Source organism: Lutra lutra, chromosome 7 (genome assembly GCF_902655055.1).
Source record: "Lutra lutra chromosome 7, mLutLut1.2, whole genome shotgun sequence".
NCBI lineage: Eukaryota > Metazoa > Chordata > Mammalia > Carnivora > Mustelidae > Lutra > Lutra lutra.
This window is the reverse complement of record NC_062284.1, coordinates 74,882,972-74,906,625: the sequence shown is the minus strand read 5'-3', so window position 1 is coordinate 74,906,625 and position 23,654 is coordinate 74,882,972. Positions and strand designations below refer to the sequence as shown.

The 23,654-nt window shown below is 44.0% G+C and overlaps 2 protein-coding genes across 10 annotated transcripts; both read left to right on the top strand.

The window, feature by feature from the left end:
- Nucleotides 1-14,812: 14,812 nt before the first annotated feature.
- On the top strand, nucleotides 14,813-18,791 carry LOC125104493 (mast cell protease 1A-like). The gene is made up of 5 exons (XM_047737080.1): nucleotides 14,813-14,836; nucleotides 15,419-15,598; nucleotides 17,003-17,082; nucleotides 17,327-17,462; nucleotides 18,289-18,791. The coding sequence occupies exons 1-5, from the start codon at nucleotides 14,813-14,815 to the stop codon at nucleotides 18,445-18,447; spliced, it is 579 nt and encodes a 192-aa protein (XP_047593036.1). The 3' UTR covers nucleotides 18,448-18,791.
- LOC125105522 (granzyme H-like) lies at nucleotides 15,464-23,306 on the top strand. 9 transcript variants are annotated; one of them, XM_047739085.1, is made up of 7 exons: nucleotides 15,583-15,598; nucleotides 17,003-17,082; nucleotides 19,910-20,025; nucleotides 21,349-21,496; nucleotides 22,017-22,149; nucleotides 22,351-22,608; nucleotides 23,039-23,306. In XM_047739085.1, the coding sequence occupies exons 3-7, from the start codon at nucleotides 19,971-19,973 to the stop codon at nucleotides 23,180-23,182; spliced, it is 738 nt and encodes a 245-aa protein (XP_047595041.1). In that variant the 5' UTR covers nucleotides 15,583-15,598; nucleotides 17,003-17,082; nucleotides 19,910-19,970; the 3' UTR covers nucleotides 23,183-23,306. The 9 variants fall into 9 exon arrangements, with proteins under 9 accessions (XP_047595035.1, XP_047595037.1, XP_047595039.1 ...); XM_047739078.1 differs by lacking the exon at nucleotides 15,583-15,598 and adding an exon at nucleotides 17,690-17,917 and having other exon boundaries at nucleotides 17,006-17,082; nucleotides 19,757-20,025; XM_047739079.1 differs by lacking the exon at nucleotides 17,003-17,082 and having other exon boundaries at nucleotides 15,464-15,598; nucleotides 19,760-20,025.
- Nucleotides 23,307-23,654: the final 348 nt, after the last annotated feature.

The window sequence follows — 23,654 nt, the reverse complement described above, 5'->3', positions numbered from 1 at the left end:
TCACCTGGCCAGGCCAGCTCAACCCCTTCCATGTGTCAGGGTCCACTAGCTGCCAGGTCACTCAGTAGCTTGAGTCCCTCTCAACCTGTCCCTCTTGTCACTGCCAACCTCTAGGCTGAGACTCCCTGTTGGTCACCTTGGGCTAAATCAGCCTTTGACTGAAAAAGGGCTCCTCTGTTCAGTAGGACTGAAAAGGACAAATTTTTTCCATCAACCAACCAGCAAATGCTAACTAAGCACCTGCTAAGTGCCAGGTATTGAGTGGACAGAATGCAGGCTCTATCACCTGAGTCCAGGTGAACCTGACACTGTTGAATTTCACCTAAACCAACTAAACCCTTCTCCCTCCTCCACACAAGTCCATGTGACCTACATCTCTGTGGGAAATGCACAGGAATCAAGTATTTATAGTTATTTTTATTACTAGTTACAGGCTGCATGAATGTTATCGCATATGACTCTAGAACAGCAATGTATGGGATTTGGAAATAGCGGTGTATGGGACTTTAGTCATTTAGTTCCTAGATGTGAAGTTACTAAACTCGGTTTCCTGGGGCATGCTCTTCACCTTATTTATAATAATATATATATATATATAAAATAAGGGCAGCCTTATTTTCATTTGCTTCAAAAGTAACAGGTATAAGGGGCACCTAGGTGGTTCAGTCTGTTAAGCATCTGCCTTCTGCTTAAGTCTTGATCTCCAGATCCTGGGATCAAGCCAGTGGGGAGTCTAGTTCTCCCTCTCCCTCTGCCCCTATTCCCCCACCCCCGTTCACTCACAAGTGTGACTCTCTCACACACACACAAATAAATACATAAAACTTTTTTTAATAAAAATAAATAAGCTAGAGAAAGGAGCAAGATGGCGGACAGTAGGAGGCCTAAATATCATCATGTCCCAAGAGCTCATCTAGATAGTTACCAAAACATTTTGAACAGCTACAAACCAAAGAGGAAAGAGAAGAGAGGAAGAGCTGCAATTCTAGGAACAAAAAATTGATCACTTTCCGGAAAGTGGGATGCACAGAGAAGTGAATCCAAAGCAACAGAAAGATAGACCGCAGGGGAGGGGCCAGCTCCAGGGAAGTGAGAGAGCAGTGGAGCACAAACTTGGAACTTTTAGAAGTCTGCTCCACTGCGGGATGTCACTCCAGAGGCTAAGCAGGATGTGGAGCCCTCGTGGAGACAGTGTGGTTTCAGGACCTGCAGGGTCACAAAAAGACTAGGGGTGTCTGAGTAGCAGAGCTCCCAGGTATCAGAGTAGGGAAGCCAGCTGCAAAGACAGAGCTAAGGAGTGAGCCCTCAGCTCAGGGTTACCTTACACCATGATCCAAGTCACAGCCAGGCCACTACTCTTCAAACAATGACCCCATGAGTGGAAGAACCTGGGAGACTCATCTTCCACCCCAGGGAGGAGCAGCACAGGAGCGAGGCAGGAATCTGCTAAGTTTGGAGACTCCAAACGGGGCTGTGCACCATAAATAGAAACAATTGGTCACAGGCCAGGTGAGCTCGGAGCACAGCTGGAGACCAGGGAGACTGGGAGTGATTGACCTCTTTTCTCTAAGGAGTGGGGCCTCAAGCTCTTGTCTCCTCTGGGCTGGAGACTGGGAGGCTTCCATTTTCATCCCATTCTCCAGAGCTCTACGGAAAGAATTCAGGGAACAAAAGCTCCCAAGCACAAAACCAAGCAGACTGCTTAGCCTGACCCCTGGCGAGGGTAGTGCAATTCTGCCTCAGGCAAATACATTTAAAAGTCACTGCAACAGGCCTCTCCCCGAGGAGATCAGCAACAACATCAAGTCAAGACCAACTTCACCAATCAATGAGAACTGTGAAACTCCACAGCTAGGGGAAAGCAATGCATAGAATTCATGGCTTTTTCCCCATGATCCTTTAGTCTTGCAAAATTAAATCTTTTTAATTTTTTTCTTATTTTTTTATTTTCCTCTTTCCTATTATAACATTTTTTTTAAGATTTTTTATTTATTTGACAGACAGAGATCACCAGTAGCTAGAGAGGCAGTCAGAGAGAGAGGAGGAAGCAAGCACCCTGCCGAGAAGAGAGCCCAGTGCGGGGCTCAATCCCAGGACCCTGGGTCATGACCTGAGCTGAAGGCAGAGCCTTTAACCCACTGAGCCACCCAGGCACTCCCTTATTATAACATTTTTAAACTATTTTATCTTATCAATACTTTTTAAAAATCTTTTTAAATTTTCACTGTCATAGTCCTTTTTGTTTTTCTTTTCTTTTTTCAAACAACTTATCAATTCCCTTTTTAGAATCTTATTTAAGTTTCATCTTTACAGTCATATTCAATCCCTTCATCATGTTTACCTTTATTTTTGTACATATAAGTTTTTCTTTCTTTAAAATTTTGGGAGGTAGTTTTTTCTAACACACCAAAATATACATAAAATCGAGTGTGTGTTTCTGTTCTATACACCACTCTAATATACATATATATTTTTCTCTTTCCCCCCTTTCTTGTCCCTTTGGTTTCAGGTCTTTTCTGATTTAGTTAGTGTATATTTTTCTGGGGTCACTGCTACCCTTTAAGTATTTTGCTCTCTCATTCATCTATTCCTATCTGGATAAAATGACAAGGCAGAAAAATTCACCACAAAAAAAAAAAAAAAAAAAGAACAAGAAGCAGTACCGATAGCTAGGGACCTAATCAATATGTACATTAGTTATATGTCAGAACTAGAGTTCAGAATGATGATTATCAAGATGCTAGCTGGGCTTGGAAAAAGCATGGAAGATACTAGAGAATCACTTTCTGGAGAAATAAAAATCCCTTTCTGGGGAAATAAAAGAACTAAAATCTAATCAAGTTGAAATAAATAAAAGCTATTAATGAGGTGCAATAAAAAATGGAGGTTCTTACTGCTAGCATAAATGAGGCAGAAGAGAAAATTAGTGATATAGAAGATCAAATGATGGAGAATAAAGAAGCTGAGCAAAGGAGAAACAAACAACTATTGGACCACAAGGGGAGAATTCGAGAGATAAGTGATAGCATAAGACAAAACAATATAGATTAACTGGGATCCTGGAAGAAGAAGAAGAAAGAGAGGGGGCAGAAGGTATACTGGAGCAAATTATAGCCAAGAATTTCCCTAACTTGGCAAGAGGAACAAGCATCAAAATCGAGGAGGCACAGAGAACCCATTCTCAAAATCAATAAAAATAGGTCCACACCCCATCATCTAATAGTAAAACATACAAGTCTCAGTGACAAAGAGAAAATCCTGAAAGCAGCTCAGGACAAGAGGTCTGTAACATACAACAGTAGAAATATTAGACTGGCAGCAGACATAGCCACAGAGACCTTGCAGACTAGAAAGGACTGGTATGATATACTCAGATCACTAAACAAGAAAAATATGCAGCCAAGAATACTATATCCAACTACACTGTCATTGAAAATAGAAGGAGAGAGGGGCCTGGGTGGTTCAGTGGGTTAAAGCCTCTGACTTTGGCTCAGGTCATGATCCCAGGGTCCCGGGATCAAGCCCCACATCGGGCTCTCTGCTCAGCAGGGAGCCTGCTTCCTCCTCTCTCTCTGCCTGCCTCTCTGCCTACTTGTGATCTCTGTCTGTCAAATAAATAAATAAAATCTTTTTAAAAAAAAGAAAATAGAAGAAGATATAGAAAGCTTCCAAGACAAACAAAAAGTAAAAGAATTGCAAACACTTAACCAGCCCTACAGGAAATATTAAAAGGGGTCCTCTAAGAAAAGAGAGAGCCTAAAAGGAACAGACCAGAAAGGAACAGAGACAATATACAACAATAGTCACCTTATAGGCAATCTGATGGCACTAAATTCATATCTTCCAATAGCTACCCTGAATGTAAATGGGTTAAGTGCCCCAATCAAAAGACACAGGGTATCAGAATGGATTAAAAAAAAAAAAAAAAAGAAGACCCAATGATATGCTGTCTACAAGAAACTGATTTTAGACCCAAAAACACCTCCAGATTTAAAGTAAGGGGATGAAAAACAATTTATCCTGTTAATGGACATCAAAAGAAAGCTATGGTGGGGATCCTTATACCAGATAAATTAGATTTTAAGCCAAAGACCATAAGAGATGAGGAAGGACACTGTGTCAGAATTAAAGGGTCTATCCAACAAGATCTAAAAATTTTAAATATCTATGGCCCTAACACATGAGCAGCCAATTATATAAACCAATTAATAAAAAAATCAAAGAAACACATCAAAAATAATACAATAATAGTAGGGAACTTTAACATCCCACTCAATGAAATGGACAGATCATCTAACCAAAAGATCAAAAAGGAAATAAAGGCTTTAAATGACATACTGGACCAGATGGACATCACAGATATATTTAGAACACTCCATCCCCAAACAACAGAATACACATTCTTCTCTAGTGCACGTGGAACATTCTCCAAAATAGATCACATCCTGGGTCAAAAATCAGGTCTCAACTGGTCCCAAAAGATTGGGATCATTCCCCGCATATTTTCAGACCACAGTGCTTTAAAACTAGAACTCAACCACAAGTAGAAAGTTGGAAAGAACTCAAATACATGGAGGCTAAAGAGCATCCTACTAAAGAATGAGTGGGTCAACCAGGAAATTAAAGAAGAATTTTAAAAATTCATGGAAACAAATGATAATGAAAACACAACTGTTCAAAATCTTTGGGACATAATAAAGGCAGTCCTGAGAGGAAAGTATATAGCAATGAAAGCCTTTCTCAAGAAACAAGAAAGGTCACAAGTACATAACCCAACCCTATACCTAAAGGAGCTGGAGAAAAAAATGCAAAGAAAACCTAAACCCAGAAGGAGAAGAGAAATAATAAAGATCAGAGCAGAAATCAATGATACAGAAACCAAAAGAACAGCAGAACAAATCAACGAAACTGGGAGCTGGTTCATTGAAAGAATTAAAAGATTGAGAAATCCCTGGCCAGACTTAAGAAAAGAGAAAGGACCCAAATTAATAAAATCATGAATGAAAAAGCAATCACAATCAACACCAAAGAAATACAAACAATTATAAGAACATATTATGAGCAACTATACACCAGAAAATTTGACAATCTGTAAGAAATGGATGCATTCCTAGAGACATATAAACTACCACAACTGAACCAGGAAGAAATATAAAACCTGAACAGACCCATAACCAGTAAGGAGATTGAAAAGTCATCAAAATCTCCCAATAAACAAGAGCCCAGGGCTAGACAGCTTCCCAGGGGAATTCTACCAATATTTAAGAGGAATTAGTACCTATTCTCCTGAAACTGTTCCAAAAAATAGAAATGGAAGGAAAACTTCCAAACTCATTTTATGAGGCCAGCATTACCTTGATCCCAAAACCAGACAAAGACCCCATCAAAAGGAGAATTACAGACCAATATTCTTGATGAACATGGATGCAAAAATTCTCACCAAATATTAGCCAATAGGATCCAACAATAATTAAAAGGATTATTCACCACGACCAAGAATGATTTATTCCCGGGCTGCAAGTTTGGTTCAACATTGGCAAATCAATCAATGTGATACAATACATTAATAAAGGAAAGAACAAGAACCATATGATACTGAATGTTGAAAAAGCATTTGACAAAGCACAGCATCTTTCTTGATCAAAACTCTTCACAGTGTAGGCATTGAGGAAACATCTCAATATCATCAAAGCCATCTATGAAAAGCCCACAGCGAATATCATCCTCAAAGGGGAAAAACTGACAGCTGTTCCCCTAAGGTCAGGAACACACCAGGCCTGTCCACTGTCACCACTGCTATTCAACATAGTACTATAAATCCTAGCCTCAGCAATCAGACTACAAAAAGAAATTAAAAGCATCTGAATCAGCAAAGAAGTCAAATCTGACTCTTTGCAGATGATGTGATATTTTATGTGGAAAACCCAAAAGACTCCACCCCAAAACTCCTAGAACTCATACAGGAATTCAGTAAAGGGTCAGGATATAAAATCAATGCACAGAAATCAGTTTCATTTATATACACCAACAGCAAGACAGAAGAAAGAGAAATTAAGGAGTTGATCCCATTTACAATTGCAGCCAAAACCATAAGATACCTAGGAATAAACCTAACCAAAGAGGCAAAGAATCTATACTCAGAAAACTACAAAGTAGTCATGAAAGAAATTGAGGAAGACACAAAGAAATGGAAAAAAAACGTTCCATGCTCATGGATTGGAAGAACAAACACTGTGAAAATGTCTATGCTACCTAAAGCAATCTATCCACTTAACACAATCTCTATCAAAATACCATCCATTTTTTTTCCAAAGAAGTGAACAAATAATCCTAAAATTTATATGGAACCAGGAAAGACCCTGAATAGCCAGAGGAATGTTGAAAAAGAAAAACAAAGTTGGAGGCACTAAAATTCCAGACTTCAAGCTCTATTACAAAGCTGTAATCATCAAAACAGTGCAGTACTGGCACAAAAACAGACACGTAGATAAATGGAACAAAATACAAAGTCCGGAAATGGACCCCCAATTCTATGGTCAACTAATCTTTGACAAAGCAGGAAAGAATGTCCAGCGGGTAAAAGTCTCTTCAATAAATGGTGTTGGGAAAATTGGACAGCCTCATGCAGAAGAATGAAACTGGACCATTTCCTTACACCACACATAAAAATAGACTCAAAGTGGATGAAAGACCTCACTGTGAGACAGGAATCCATCAAAATCCTTGAGGGGAACACAGGCAGCAACCTCTTCAACCTCAGCTGCAGCAACTTCTTCCTACAAATATTGCCAAAAGCAAGGAAATCAAGGGCAAAAATGTACTATTGGGATTTCATCAAGATCAAAAGCTTCTGCACAGCAAAGGAAACAGTAAACAAAACCAAAAGACACCCACAAGAATGGGAGAAGATATTGGCAAATGACATACCAGATGAAAGGCTAGTACCCAAAATCTATAAAGAACTTATCAAACTCAACACCCAAACAAAAAACAATCCTATCAAGAAATGGGAAGAAGACACGAACAGATATTTCTGCAAGGAAGATATCCAAATGGCCAACAGACACAGGAAAAAGTGCTCAACATCACTCGGCATCAGGGAAATACAAATCAAGACCACAGTGAGATACCACCTCACACCAGTCAGAATGGCTAAAATTAACAAGTCATGAAATGACAGATATTGGCAAGGATGTGGAGAAAGAGGAACCCTCCTACACTATTGGTAGGAATGCAAGCAGGTGCAACCACTCTGGAAAACAGCATGGAGATTCCTCAAAAAATTGAAAACAGAGTTACCCTATGACCCAGCAATCACACTCCTGGGTATTTACCCTAAAGATACAAATCTAATGATCCAAAGGGGCACATGCACCCCAATGTTTATAGCAGCAATGTCTACAATACCCAATCTATGGAAAGAAACTAGATGTCCATCAACAGATGAATGGATAAAGAAGATGTGATATATAGACATATATATAGATATACCTATAGATATAGATATATAGACATATATATGTCTCTCTCTCTCTCTCTCTCTCTCTATATATATATATATATGGGATATGTATATGTATGTATGTATATATATATATGTATGTATGTATATGTATATATGTATATATGGGATACTATGCAGCCATCAAAAAACCAAAATCTTGCTGTTTGCAATGACATGGATGGAACTAAAGGGTATCATGCTAATCAAAATAAGACAATCAGAGAAAGATAATTATCATATGATCTCTCTGATATAAGGAATTTGAGAGGCAGGGTAGGGGGTCATGGGAGGTAGGGAGGGAAAAAATGAAACAAAATGGGACCAGGAGGGAGACAAACCATGAGAGAATCTTAATCACATGAAACAAACTGAGGGTTGCTGGTGGGTTGGGGGTAGGGATAGGGTGGCTGGGTTATGGACAATGGGGAGGGTATGTGCTATGGTGAGTGCTGTGATATGTGTGAGCCTGATGATTCACAACTGCACCTCTGGGGCAAATAATACATTATATGTTAATATTTTAAATTTTTTAAACAAATAAATAAATAAATAGAACATATTTTAAGAAGTAGCAGATCAGAATGTCATTGCACAGATTCTAATGGTATGAATAACCACAATATTCAATTGCCCAAATGCAATGGGTGACTCTAAACACACACCCAGTTCTACAAGCCAGAGACAATCTCTGTCATGACTGCAAGCTCCCACCTATGCAGACTCAAAGTAGAACCAGAGAGGCTCACATCGTCTGGAAAAATGGAGAATCACCTCTTCTCTTCAGGCCACCATGGTTCCTGCTGCATCCACAAAGCCCAAGACTTTCTAGACTCTTCAACATTCAGAAGTTGCTGGCTTGGAGGCCACACATAGAAGATGTGATTTCTTGCTAAACAAGGATTTCCTTGTGTTGAGCTTGCCTCACAAGATGCTTCCAGCAGCCATACCTCCAAGGTTTTGCCATTAGTGTGGGCACTGCCTGAAAGCTGAGCCTAAGTTCCAGCCCTGGACTAATGCCCCACTGCACCAAATACACACAACACCACCCCCTTCTGTGACATGGGGTAAATACTCCGCGGTCATGTAACCCTCAAAGCCATGCCCCTTCACATATTGTGAGCAAACCCTGAAGAAACACCATCTCTTAAAGGCCTTGGGCACTTTTACAAGGGAAGAGCAATGAGGACCCCCTAACTTCTGAGCTGGAGCTGAAAAAACAAAATCTGGGTATTTAAGGCATACTAAATTCCTTAGTTAAAAAAGTTCTTTTTCCCTTGATTAAAAGTTTTTTTGATCAAAAAAGACAAAAAGTAAAATGCAGAAAACAAAATTTAAAATACTATTTTTTAAAGTTACCCAGCCTTATCCATTCATCCGTTGAAGGGCATCTTGGTTCTTTCCACAGTTTGGCGACCGTGGCCATTGCTGCTATAAACATTGGGGTACAGATGGCCCTTCTTTTCACTACATCTGTATCTTTGGGGTAAATGCCCAGTAGTGCAATTGCAGGGTCATAGGGAAGCTCTATTTTTAATTTCTTGAGGAGTCTCCACACTGTTCTCCAAAGAGGCTGCACCAACTTGCATTCCCACCAACAGTGTAAGAGGGTTCCCCTTTCTCCACATCCCCTCCAACACATGTTGTTTCCTGTCTTGCTAATTTTGGCCATTCTAACTGGTGTAAGGTGATATCTCAATGTGGTTTTAATTTGAATCTCCCTGATGGCTAGTGATGATGAACATTTTTTCATGTGTCTGATAGCCATTTGTATGTCTTCATTGGAGAAATGTCTGTTCATATCTTCTGCCCATTTTTTGATATGATTATCTGTTTTGTGTGTGTTGAGTTTGAGGAGTTCTTTATAGATCCTGGATATCAATCTTTTGTCTGTACTGTCATTTGCAAATATCTTCTCCCATTCCGTGGATTGCCTCTTTGTTTTCTTGACTGTTTCCTTTGCTGTGCAGAAGCTTTTGATTTTGATGAAGTCCCAGAACTTTATTTTGGCTTTTGTTTCCTTTGCCTTTGGAGACATATCTTGAAAGAAGTTGCTGTGGCTGATATCGAAGAGATTACTGCCTATGTTCTCCTCTGATGGATTCTGATGGATTCCTGTCTCACGTTGAGGTCTTTTATCCATTTTGAGTTTATCTTTGTGTACGGTGTAAGAGAATGGTCGAATTTCATTCTTCTACATATAGCTGCCCAGTTTTCCCAGCACCATTTATTGAAGAGACTGTCTTTTTTCCACTGTATATTTTTTCCTGTTTTGTCAAAGATTAACTGACCATAGAGTTGAAGGTCCATATCTGGGCTCTCTACTCTGTTCCACTGGTCTATGTGTCTGTTTTTATGCCAGTACCATGCTGTCTTGGTGATCACAGCTTTGTAAAAAAGCTTGAAATCAGGTAACGTGATGCCCCCAGTTTTATTTTTGTTTTTCAACATTTCCTTAGCGATTCAGGGTCTCTTCTGGTTCCATACAAATTTTTGGATTATTTGCTCCAGCTCTTTGAAGAATACTGGTGGAATTTTGATCGGAATGGCATTAAAAGTATAGATTGCTCTAGGCAGTATAGACATTTTAACAATGTTTATTCTTCCGATCCAAGGGCATGGAATGGTCTTCCATCTTTTTGTGTCTTCTTCAATTTCTTTCATGAGTGTTCTGTAGTTCCTCGAGTACAGATCCTTTACCTCTTTGGTTAGGTTTATTCCCAGGTATCTTATGGTTCTTGGTGCTATAGTAAATGGAATCGATTCTCTAATTTCTCTTTCTGTATTTTCATTGTTAGTGTATAAGAAAGCCACTGATTTCTGTACATTGACTTTGTATCCTGCCACGTTACTGAATTGCTGTATAAGTTCTAGTAGTTTGGGGGTGGAGTCTTTTGGGTTTTCCATATAAAGAATCATGTCATCTGCGAAGAGAGAGAGTTTGACTTCTTCATTGCCAATTTGGATACCTTTTATTTCTCTTTGTTGTCTGATTGCTGTTGCTAGGACTTCTAATACTATGTTGAACAAGAGTGGTGAGAGTGGGCATCCTTGTCGTGTTCCTGATCTCAACGGGAAGGCTGCAAGCTTTTTCCCATTGAGGATGATATTTGCTGTGGGTTTCTCATAGATAGATTTGATGAAGTTCAGAAATGTTCCCTCTATCCCTATACTTTGAAGCGTTTTAATCAGGAACGGATGCTGGATTTTGTCAAATGCTTTTTCTGCATCAATTGAGAGGACCATGTGGTTCTTCTCTCTTTTCTTATTAATTTGTTCTATCACACTGATTGATTTACAAATGTTGAACCATCCCTGTAGCCCAGGAATGAATCCCACCTGGTCATGGTGGATAATCTTTTCAATGTGCTGGATAAGGAAGATGTGGTCCATATACACTATGGAGTATTATGCCTCCATCAGAAAGGATGAATACCCAACTTTTGTAGCAACATGGACGGGACTGGAAGAGATTATGCTGAGTGAAATAAGTCAAGCAGAGAGAGTCAATTATCATATGGTTTCACTTATTTGTGGAGCATAACAAATAGTATGGAGGACATGGGGAGTTAGGAGAAGGGAGTTGGGGGAAATTGGAAGGGGAGGTGAACAATGAGAGACTATGGACTCTGAAAAACAATATGAAGGGTTTGAAGAGGTGAGGGGTAAGAGGTTGGGGGAACCAGGTGGTGGGTATTAGAGAGGGCATGGATTGCATGGAGCACTGGGTGTGGTACAAAAACAATGAATACTGTTATGCTGAAAATAAATTTTAAAAAATGATTAAAAAAATAAATAAATAAAGTTACCCAGCCACACTCATATTTAGTTTACATATAACCTTTACTTCAAGGAAATTGTTCTGTGGTTTAAAACAAGTTTGAGAACACTCGCCACAGTCTCTTATCCTCCTTGGAGAGATGGGAGATAGACAAAGTCCCAGGAAAGCATAGAAACTGACTTAAGGTACCAGAGTCAGGACAGAGCCTGGACTGAGACCAGATCTCTTTGACAGCCAGGCCAGCAAGAATCCTTACATATTTTCTAACGCCACTCTGTGATGAGCTTCTGCTCAGACACCTCCCTGGAGGGAAAGCCTCTAGGCTCCTGTGACAGTGCTTCTGTGACAAGTATTCAAAATATCTTCCTTGTTGAGCCGAAATCTACTCGTGGGCACAACTGGATGGGGGTAGGGAGCACCTTAAACATGACAATTTCTTCAAATCTCCTTTGTCTGGGGAAATATCCCCCTACGCCGAGCTTTGAGGAAACAATTCTTCTCTTGCTTAACAACCTCTGTCATGAAAATTAAGAAATGAAACAAAATAAAATAGTTCAGTAGTGACCCCAAGGAAATGGTTCTCTCCTCCTCCCAAGATCTGCTGCCACGATACCGCCTTCCCCACAGACTCACTGGAAGAGTCAGGTCACAGTGTGACTGGAGAGAGAAATGCAAAGCCAGCTTCTGGTGGGGATAGACCTGAAGGAAGTCCACATCTTCCTCATTTGTTTCAGGAACATGTTTTGGGATGGCTCTGCCTTCCAGTACCAAACTTCATGGACTTAGAGAACTGTCAGGGTTTATTACCTATCTGTATCCCACATGACACTGCTTTGACCATGAAAGATGTACAGCTCTACGTTCCTTTTTTTCATAGGCTTATTGCTAGATGACGTTTCTTATCCCCAATGAGTGAGCCTCGGGTAGGACAAGGAAAGCCACATCTAAACACATAAGAGTCAAACTGGTATTTGATAAAGACAAAAAGGTGAAAGTAGAGGAAAAAGAAGAGACATTACTTTAGGGGAAACAGCAATAAGAGTAACAACAACAACAAAAAAGAATAACAATGGGGGGAAAAGTGTTTGACTATTAAAAAAATAATAATAACAACAAGCTTCCCACCAGAAACAACAAAATTCAGAAGACAGTCAAATGACATTTTCATTTTTTAAAAAGATATGTTTATTTATTTTAGAGAGAGAGAGAGCACACAAGAAAGGGGAGGAGCAGAGGGAGAGAGAGAATCTTCAAGCAGACTCCCTGGTGAGCACAAAGCCCCATGCAGTGCTCAATCCCAGGACCCAGAGATCATGACCTGAGCCCTTAACTGACTGAGCCAGCCAAGTGCCCCTTAAATGACATTTTTAAACAGTTGAAAGAAAAACAGGAATAGGCAACCTATTTCTGGTATTCAGCCTAGAATTCTCTATCCAGTGAAAATATTGTTTAAAAGGAAGGCAAAATGAAGACATTTTCAGAAAAACCAAGATAAGAGAATTGTTGCCATCAGAACTGCATTGCAAAAAATACTAAATGCAGTTCTTTAGTCTAAAGATAAATGATCCCTGTTGAAAGCAGGAAGGGAAAAGGAGAAATAAATGTATAAAATGTGACTAAATATAAAAGATTTTATATGTAAATTTTGTTCAAAGATTACTGATTATTTAGGGCAAAAAAATGCTTTAGGAATAATGGTATACAGTAAAGTGTATGACAAAAATAATTCAAAAGGTGGGGGGGAAGTTATATGGAAAGACATCATGACAAGTTTCCTATGGGAAGTGGTATAACATTAATTCAAAGTACACTGCGATATGTGAAGAATCATACTGCAATCCTAGAGTGAATGCTAAGATAATATATACAGGTATAATAAAAAGCCAATAAAGAGACAAAATGGGTGCCTGGGGGGTTCAGTCACTAAGTGTCTGCCTTCAGCTCAGGTCATGATGCCAGGATCCTGGAATCAAATCCTGTGTCCAGCTCCCTGCTCAGCAGGAAGCCTGTTTCTCCCTCTCCCACTCCCCCTGCTTGTGTTCCCTGTCTCACTGTGTCTCTGTTAAGTATATAAATGAAATATTTTTTTAAAGACAAAATGGAACACAACAAAATAGGGCAGGAAAAGAAGGACCAAGGAACAAAGAAGAAATCACACAAATACAAATCAAATCCCAATAAGACATTCTTCAATCAATCCTATCAGCAGCTCCATTAAATGTAAACAGATTAAACACTCTAATTAAAGGGCAGAGATTATTAGTCTAGATAAGAAATGCAAGACTGAATTTTGTGCTGTTTACAAGAGAGACATCTTAAATTTAAAGACATAGATAAGATGTAAGTAAAATTATAATGGAAAATAAATATATCCTGCAACACCAATCCAAAAAAAAAAAAAAAAGCCTTGCCCATGGAGAATTCTGTTTAAATTTAAAAGCAGTCTTTTTGTGCCAATGTCTACCTCATCCTCCTCAACCTGCTCTGATGAATTGCACCAGACTGCCATCTCAGTGGAGGCCCTATCTCCCTGCTTGAGCTCCAATACCAGCTACTAGCCCAGCCCCTGATATGAACATCCTCCTCACACCACTTGGGTGTCTGCTTCCTGAACTGGGCTGCCCTCCTCACCTCACATTTATTCTGCCATCCTAAACTGGGCTGCCCAGTGCAGGGCATCCAAGCCCATGTTGGATAAGAAGAGTGTCCACATAGGAGGCCTGCTGTGGGCACCTTCCTCACCTCACACAGGTTTGTGTCGCCACCCTCCAGTTCACTGTGGCTCCCCACCCTGCCAGAGTCGATACTGGCTTCATTGTTTCTTAAGACAGTGGGGATCAAGATGTTCAGAAGTGATAATATTTTCACATGACTCCCGTCTTTATCCATTACGGGGAGACTATCAGAATAACTTATTTAGCAAATGGTACAGGGATATGAGAAATATAGTTCCCCAGACAGTGGTGTGAGGATATTGTTCTAGCTCCCTGGCCTCCATTCCCACTTCACATGGTATCTGTAGCTCATTAATGAGAGTAACTTTTGAGAGACAGTTAAACCTCTTCCATTCTCAACATGTTTGGTCATAACAGAGCACATCTCACCCTATCCACAGGCTATGACCTCAGTTTAAACCAGTCACTGGTTTCAAGTCCTCTGACCAACTCTACCTACAGCTAAAGCAGTATGGCAGATTGTCCTCTGCTGTGGTTGCCACTGTATGTCTCCCATCCCACAGGCTCTTCTCACAAGACTGAAACACTCCTCTCACTCAGAAGTGGGGTCAAGGCCCCTTCCTTTTTAAACTGGATGGAGGTTTCTGATTGCTCCAAGCAGGGGAATATAATAGAATGCAATGCCATATGACTTCAAAGGCTAGGTAATAAAAAGAACACAGCTTCTGTCTGGCTCGATTTGGGGGAGACACTCACTCTGGGGAAGCCAACCATCATGTTATGAGGAAGATTGAACAATCCCATGCAGGGACTACATGAGAGGACCTCACAGAGAAGAACTGATGGGCCCAGAAGATGAGCACCAACCACTGGGCATGGGTGAGTGAGACTTCAGGTGATTCCAGTCTCCAGGCTTCAAGTCTTCCCTGACACCGAGGGAGCAGAGGAGAGCTATCCACAACTTACAGATTCGTGGGAAAGATAAATGGTGGTGGTGGTGGTGGTGGTGGTGGTGGTGGTGGTAGTATCATTGCTGTTGTTTTAAACCACTCAATTCTTCAGTAAGTGAAGCAAGCCCTCTTCAACATTACTCCCACACCATTCATTCAATCCATCCCTCTAACTGTGGCCCTCACCATCCTTATCAGATCACTGGTGATTTTGACTCCTCCACCAGAAGCAAAGGATCTCACCTCCAATATCCCCGAGTCTCAAGAAAAGGCAGCTCAATGAAGGATCATCCTGATAGTCTAAAGAGAGCCCAGGAATAGAAAATGTTCTTGGATGTATCATCAAGAGGCTCAGATTACTGCAACTCAGGGCCCTACTACTCACAGATGCAACATCTTTAACCACCCCACCCATAGTCTGTGGTTCCTATTCTCTGCTGGTGTGGTCAAAAGCTGCCAGTGCTGATGTGGTGACTGATAAATTATTTCACTTGGGCCTGGACTTGATCAGACAGCGATAGGAGGCACTCAGACAGAGCCTTATGTGATAAAGACTACAACACCAGAGAGGAACACAGTGGTTAGAGGACTAGGAGGAAGTACTGCAGCTCCAACCTGGGCAGCCTTCCTGGGAAAATGCAGCTGCTCCTATTCCTTGTGGCCTTTCTTCTGGCTCCCAAGGTTGAGGCAGGTGAGTGACTGTCTGCCCCCCGCCCCCCTCAACAGAGGCCCAACCTCATCCAAATGTGGTACAGCCCTGCTCAGATGCTCCACTCAGGCACATCCTGGTCCTGCTGAGTTTTGATCCCACATCAGATCTGCCAACCTCCCTCCAAGATGGGCAAATCTGAAGCAGGATAAACACTCAGCATGAATGACAGGGCAGAAGTCTATTCCCCGGAGGGTGGGGGCGGGGGAGCTGTAGGTCCTACCCTTGTCATCTGGAAATTGGGTTCTTATACAAAGGCATCTAGAAGAGTTGGAAGGTAGGAATGAGAAATAATTAATCCCCCAGGAACAGGTAGTTTGGAGAAAGGGGTTGGCTTCTGTAATCAAAGCTAGGCCCACTAACTTTCTTTTTTGTTTTGTTTTGTTTTGTTTTGTTTTGTTTTGTTTGAGAGAGAGAGCATGTTCATGGGAGCGAGGGGCAGAGGAGAGAAAAACTTAATCAGACTCCACACTGAGCACAGGGCCCCATATGGGCCTTGATGTCACCACCCTGAGATCATGACCTGAGCTGAAACCAAGGGTCCAAACCAAGAGTCCTTTGCTTAAGTAGGTCCACTAACTTTCTAACTCAATGTCTTAAAATCTATCCTCAATCTGCACCCAGTTCTCCAAGTTTTGTCACTCTTATGCTGCCCAAGGAAGGAGCCAAGGACCCAGCTGGTCTCAGAGGTGGTGGCATCCTGGTCCCCTTAATACTTAGGTTTGGTAATTTTTCAGCCACAGTGGGTACAATGGCTTTGGCAGGCCCCATATTTACTGGTACTTGGAACCACAACCAGCACTCTCTCAGAGGTTGATTGGGAGCCATTCCTTCATGCAGCTAAGACACTTCCTGGGCAGCTAATATGTGTCAGGCTCTCAAAAAGATCAAACACAACTCAAAACATAAACATGAGCATTTTGAGTTCATGTTCCAATCATTACAAATAAGGAACAGCTCAGTAAAGTCTGGGAAACAAAAGGGGATAGTGGACCCAGATATCAGGGAAAGGATTTTCCGGGATCTGTGGGGACTTCACTGTTTCTTCCAAATGCAAATTCCTTCTGCCACCATATGTGTCCACTGTAGGAATTAAGAAACAAGAACTGCTCTTCTCTTTGTTAGAGGGAGAATCTGAGTCTTGTGGGTCATTTGGTAAGCCAGGAATGCTGCCTGAGGAACCCTTCTCGGTTGCTGTTGCCTACTACAGACCCTACTCTCTGCCACCCCAACTCCTTCCCACCTGTTTTAGTTCATCCCCATCTCTCCTTCTCCAGCCTTTGGCTCCATGAGCACAGTGGGCAGGGTAAACGATTTCTTTCAGGGAAAATAATCAGAGGCCATGAAGCCAAACCTCATTCTCGTCCCTTTGTGGCATTTCTCCAGATCCAGAATCCAAATAAATCCTGTGGGGGGTTCCTGGGACATGAGAACTTTGTGCTAACAGTAGTTCACTGCAAGGGGAGGTAAGAAGCAGCGCCTGGAAGCCCACCCTTTTGTTAACTCCATATAAGGATCCCTCTTCCAAGAACTGCCACCCAGCCTAGGCTGTCAAGAAGCAGGGGGTTCACAGATGCTCAGCCCTGGGGCCCCATCCCCTAGAATTCCTCTCCATCCCAGTCTTGCCCTGCCCTGAGCTGTCCCGTTTCATCCATGGCCTTTGGGCTATACCTCCTGTGACCCCCCACTTCCCACTCACTCTCTGTACAGCTCCATCAGGGTCATCCTGGGGACCCACAACATCAAGGAGCAGGAGAGGACCCAACAGGTCATTCCAGTGAGAAAAGCCATCCACCACTCAGACTATAATCCTAAATATGTCTTCAACAACATCATGTTACTGCAGGTGGGGCCCTTGATCCGCTGGTTCTTGCACACATTATTTCTGGGGATTTTGCATCCCCTGTGATGTCATTCCTGTCCCTCATTCCTAGTATGACATTTTTACTTGTCCTGGGGCTATGAGGAGGGCTGCCCCATGACTGTCCCTGGAGTCTTTGTGAGCCATTGGTAGATTAGAATTCCTTTCCTCTGCATTCAGCTGGAAAAGGCCCACTTGACTCCCCATGTTAGCCCCCTCAGGCTGCCCAAGAGGAGTGCACAGGTGTGGCCAGGGATGGTGTGCAGTGTGGCTGGCTGGGGACGCCTCAGCATGAACAGCACCTCTGGGGCCTGGAAACTGCATGAGGTAGAGCTTGAAGTCCAGAGGAACAAGCAATACATCTCATGCTATAAAAACTCTACAACAGCACAACCCAAATGTGTGTGGGGAACCTGAAAAAGAAGAAGTCTTCTTTTAAGGTGAGATCCCCAGCACTACCATGCCCAGCCCTGGGACAGCCAAGTTTTGAGAAGGCACAGTGAGAATTAGCCTTATTTCTATGTCCTCAGCATTTCTATCCAATCCAGTCTCTGGTCCTATCTCCCTAGGGGGGTAGGGAGGTGGTGAGAGATAGTCCCACAGCTACTTATGGGCAGAGGCTTTCTGAGGGAGAAAAGGGAGGGGAGTATCGGGGCCAGGCTGGAGCCCAAGGACCAAGGGAGGCCACAAGGCCTCCCCTGGCCCTGATTTCACCCACTGTCCCCTAACAGAAACCACCTACCTCCAGGGGTGGCAGGGAGGACAGGACCTAGAGAAAGTCCAACTCAGTCCTTCCTCCCTCTCCCTGCAGGGAGACTCTGGGGGCCCCCTCGTGTGTAACATGGCCCAGGGCATTGTCTCCTTTAGAAAAACAGATGGGGAACCTCCACATGTCTACACCAGGATCTCAAGCTTTTTGCACTGGATAGAAAGAACAATGAGATGCTTCAGCCTGCAGGGACCAGACTGAGATGCCCCCAGGATCAATCTGTCCATCTTCTCTGGGACAGAGGCCAGAACTGCACTGGGAAAGGGGGTGGAGAGGAGGTTGCCAAGGCTTCATAAACTTCCAGCTTTTGAGTGGAAATTAGATCCTCTTCTTTTATTCACCATAACATTTGTTAGTTACCTACTGCGTGTCCAGCCACCATCTGTTCACATTTCTCTAGAACAAAAAGTCATGTTGCTTTGGTACCCAGCTCCTTCCAAATACACCTCCCTGCACCACCTCCCCCTGCCAGGCTGAATGTAAGCTCCATCAGGAAAAAGGAGACACTGCCCCAAGAAAAATGACCCTCTCCTAGAGGATGCTCTTATCTCATCCATATTGCCTTCCTACCTTATCCCACACCTACACCCCCACCCCATCCTACCCCAATATGGCAACATAAAGGAATCCACATCTGGAAGGACCACCTAAGAAGCTCTGGGATAGGGGGCCACTTCATCCTAATAGAAATGGGTGGGAAGATTCTGGAAAGCTGTAACTCACCCCATGCAGCACTCCCTCCCCCAATCAGAGTGGCAGCTTGGGAGCTTGGAAGAGTTTTGGGAGGGTCTTTCAGTACTCCCAAGCCTAGCCCAAGTGCCAGTCACAGCCTTGCCGTGGTCCCAGAGTCCAGCACAGCATCTGGTGTTCTGACGCCCATCTTCCCACAGTCCCAAACGACATTGAAAGTACTCTTCCATCTTGGTCTGATCCAGCCTCTTCCCACCCCATGCTCTTTCTGTGTGTGTGTGTGTGTGTGTGTGTGTGTGTGTGTGTGTGTGAATGTGTGTGTTCATTATAATAAAAAGTTGTGTTTAAAAGGTATCTTATGGTTTCAAAGGTGTCCTATAGCCTATAGTTAATTGAGTAAATTTTTTCTTCCATTTTTCAACAACCTCTAAGTCTCTTCCATAAGAATGTATTCAGAAAAAATAATCTCATTTTTCTAAAACATCCACCTCAGAAAAGGCAGGCTGAAAAGAAAAAGTGGTTGGCTGAATGCCTGCCATTGATGAGTGTGTTTCGACTGTGGGAAAATGTACACTTACCACAGATTCTTAGTCTGCTCCAAACAACCATCAGTATCTCAAGCTCTCTGGTATCCCTGGACCTAGCTAGCTCAGTAATTATTCCTGATTTCCTCAGAAATGGAAAAAGGGCCAAGAGACAAGAAATGGAGACATTCTTGAGTCAGTCACTGAGGGGCTTCTGAGGTACCAGCCCTCCTGCTGGCAGGAGCCACAGCCTTCACTTTCTTGTTCTTTCTTCTTGCTTTCACCTTATGACTCAGCAGTGGCAGTGCAAGTGTGATAGCTGCACCATTCTCACTTAACCCAAGCCAGAGAACTTCGACAAACCACCTTAAATGATGACACCCAGCCGTAGAGACACAGAGGTTGAAGAGGCCTAAATCAGTGAGCCACCCTTCTATCACTCCCCTAAGGGCTCTGTATCTGGAAGGAAGAAAGATCAACAGCTCTGAGGTGGGCAGACCTTCAGGGAAGATGCAGCTTCTCCTGCTTTTGTTGGCCCTTCTTCTGCCCCTTGGGGCTGGGACAGGTGAGTGACCATACCCATTCCAGAGACCTGAGCCCATCCCACAAAACCCCCTGTACTCTTGACCCTTCTGCCCAGCACAGTCAGGGATTGTCCTCAATTTGAGTCTAGAACCTTTCTGAACCCCAGCTCCTACCCCGAACTCAGACCTACAGGTCCGATGCTAGACAGATGCTCAACAAAGATGGCCGGCAGGAAGGGTGCTCACTAAAAGGGTTAGTAGGGGTTAGCCTCCTTATCACTTGGAAAGTGAATTGTTTAGAGAAAGGCATTTGGCAGAAGATATGAAGCTACAAAAGACAGGCAATTAAAAGCCCTGAATCTAAGCCAGGAAAGGTAAGCTCACACAAACCAGCTGCAGTAGTGGGAGGTGTCACTGGACCCAGCTTAAAGAACCAGTTAAATTTCCCAGTGCTCTCCGCCCTCTCACTCCTGCCTGGGACAAGGGCCCGGGTACAGTCGATCTCAGCAGCAGCTAGATAACTATACCCAAAGCTCTATCCCAGGCCTGTGGAGCCCACTGTCAGCACCACCTCCCCCTGCCTGCGCAGGGCCCTCGGCTACTTCACTGTCTTTGGCAGTGCCCTCCCTGACTCCTGTGGTCTTGAGTTCCACCAGCACTAACTCCACCCAACTTCAGCCAAAAGCTCACTGATGGCCATTCCCTTGTGCAACCTAAAAATGTCTACTGAGACCATGTGCTAGCCCCTAGGATATGAGGATTTTAGAAAATCCAACTCCACAAACTCATAGGTAGTTTATTAGAAAATGACACCCTGGGATATTAGCAGAGGCTCAGAAGGACCCGGGAGATTCACTGAGAAGCAAGGTATCAGGGGAATCCTGTCCATGATCTTTTGGGACTCCATCATCTTGAAGATAGATTTTTTTTTAAGATTTTATTTATTTATTTGACAGAGAGACAGAGAGAGAGCATGAGAGGAGAGAAGGTCAGAGGGAGAAAAAGACTCCCTGCTGAGCAGGGAGCCCGAGGCGGGACTCCATCCTGGGACTCCAGGATCATGACCTGAGCCGAAGGCAGTTGCTTAACCAACTGAGCCACCCAGGTGCCCCTTGAAGACAGATATTATCTCCTCCATACATGTGTTGGAAGTGGAATGTGGAGAACAAGTAATGCTCCCTTCTCACAGGTGTTCTGAGGCTCAAGGTTTAAGAAAGAACATCCTGTTACATGAACCCGGGAGGACTGCCCATCCTGGGGTCCACAGGGTGCTGTAGACCCCACCCTCGATCACTACCTTCCTAAACCTTCCCTCCTGACCAGAGCCACCCCCAGACACCACATCTTCCAGCCTTTTCTTTCAGAGGAGATCATCGGGGGCCATGAGGTTAAGCCCCACTCCCGGCCCTACATGGCATTTCTTCAGTTTCTGTATAACGGCAAGATGAAGAGGTGTGGCAGTGTCCTCGTGCACAAGTACTTTGTTCTAACGGCTGCTCACTGCCAGGGAAGGTGAGGGGCAGCAGCCAGCCTACACATCTGAGACCCCAACAGGGACCCCTGTCCTATCCCCAGTGGTTGCAGCCCAGGGAAGCACCGGGGCTCCTGGTAACTCAAGCCCATGAGAGCTCATCAGAGGAGCCGGCTGAAAGCATGGCTGGGGTGATAAAAGCCTGAGAAGTAGGACAGGTAAGCTTTGGGGTCAGAGGGTCCAATGTGAGAGTAAGTGGCACAGCTGAGAAGAGAGGGACCACACCAGGCAAAAAAAAGCAGCCGTGGGGGATGGAAATATCCATTAGAGCCAAAATGCAAACTCAGTGTAATTTCATGATATTGCCTGAAGGCAAAAGAAACCTCGAAGAAGCCCTACCTTCAGTGTCGTTGAAAAAAAGTGGATCCAGGACCCATTTGTCACCTCGATTTCCCCCTTGGCTGTAGCCCTGCCTTGCCCTGGCTGCCACCTGCCCTTCACAGCCCCTGGTCTGTATCCTATGACTCCACACCCCCAAACCCCACTCTGCTGTCTGTGCAGCTCCATGACAGTCATTCTGGGGGCCCACAACATCAAGAAACAGGAGAGGACCCAGCAGGTCATCCCCGTGAAAACAGCCATCCCCCACCCAGACTATAAGCAGAACTTCTCCAATGACATCATGTTACTGAAAGTAAGGAAACCTCCCTGCTACCCTTGCTCTCCTGGGTCCACTGTTCCTCCTCCCACTGGGACCTGTCCCCTCCCTCCTTCTATCCTGGCCACCTGACCAGTCCCTGTGGCTCAGGGCAGAGAGAAGACAGTGCAGCCTCATCAGGGCATCCAGACCCCAAGGCCATTTTCTAAGCTGGACTGTCTCACCTCTTCCCATCAGCTGGAGAGAAAGGCCAAGCAGACTGCAGCTGTGAAGCCCCTCTGCCTGCCTAAGAGCAAGAACCCGGTGAGGCCTGGACAGATGTGCAGTGTGTCCGGCTGGGGGCGGGTCTCAATGACCACCCTAGCAACCACTCTGCAGGAGGTGTCACTGGAAGTGCAGAAGGATGCAACATGTGCATCCCTCTTCCCTCACTATTACAGTGGGGCCACCCAGATTTGTGTAGGAGACCCAGAGGAGATGAAGACCGCCTTCAAGGTCAGGCTTCCAGCATCTACCTAGACAAGCCCCAGGAGAGAGGAATTTGGGGCAGACTGGGGTGCGGGAGTGGCCCTATCTTCCTGCCTCAGCCTGAGAGCACGGGCAGCAGGGTCCACAAATCCAGTCTTCGGTTCCCCCCTAAGTGGGTCAGGATGGAGGGGAGGAAGAATTCATCATCCAACAGTAGAATTACCCCCCCACCACACACACACACACATTCAAGGTTCCCTTAGGATTAGAGAGAAAAGTTTGGCCCTGGAAAGAACAGTCAGTACCAGGCTAGAGCCCAAGAACTGAGAGAGGAGACAAGGCCTGCCCTGGGTCCAATATCCCATGCAGCCCCTAACACAGAGCCCCCATCCCCAGGGCATCAAGGAGGACAGGACCACTGGGAGGCCAGCTCAGTCTTTCCTCTCTCTGCCCACAGGGGGACTCCGGGGGCCCCCTCGTGTGTAACAACATGGTCCAGGGGATTTTCTCCTATGGAAAACACAACGGGACCCCTCCAGGGGTCTTCATGAAGGTCTCCCACTTCCTGCCTTGGATAAAGAGAACAATGAAGCGCCTCTAACAGCAAGCATGAGATTGACTCCCCTCTGTGCTCGGCCATCTTTTCTGGGGCAGAGGAAAGAATCCCTTGGGACTGGGGGAGAGGGGGAGGAGGGATGGCAGGCCCATAATAAATGGATCTCTAGAGTGAATACGACTGAGGTCTTACTTATTCACTGAACCACTTCGGGTACGAAGCAACACTGCCCAGGCTATCTTCTGCTGCCAACTCCAGGCTTTGCTGCCTTCTTTCTCCCCCCACCCCCACCCTCCCTAACCCCTATGCTGCTTAGTTTCTCATCAATTTCCCAATAAGACCTCTTTGGTGCTAAGCCCTCTGCGAAGGTTCAGCCTAAACTCTATTATAGAAAAATTTCTGTCCCCGAAAAGTATCCTCTCTGGGCCTTAGAAATTTCTTAAATTCTCTAAGCCAACCACCATCACCAACCCAACAATTTGGTCAGTAGAAAGAGAGTAACTCCGGGGACCCAGGA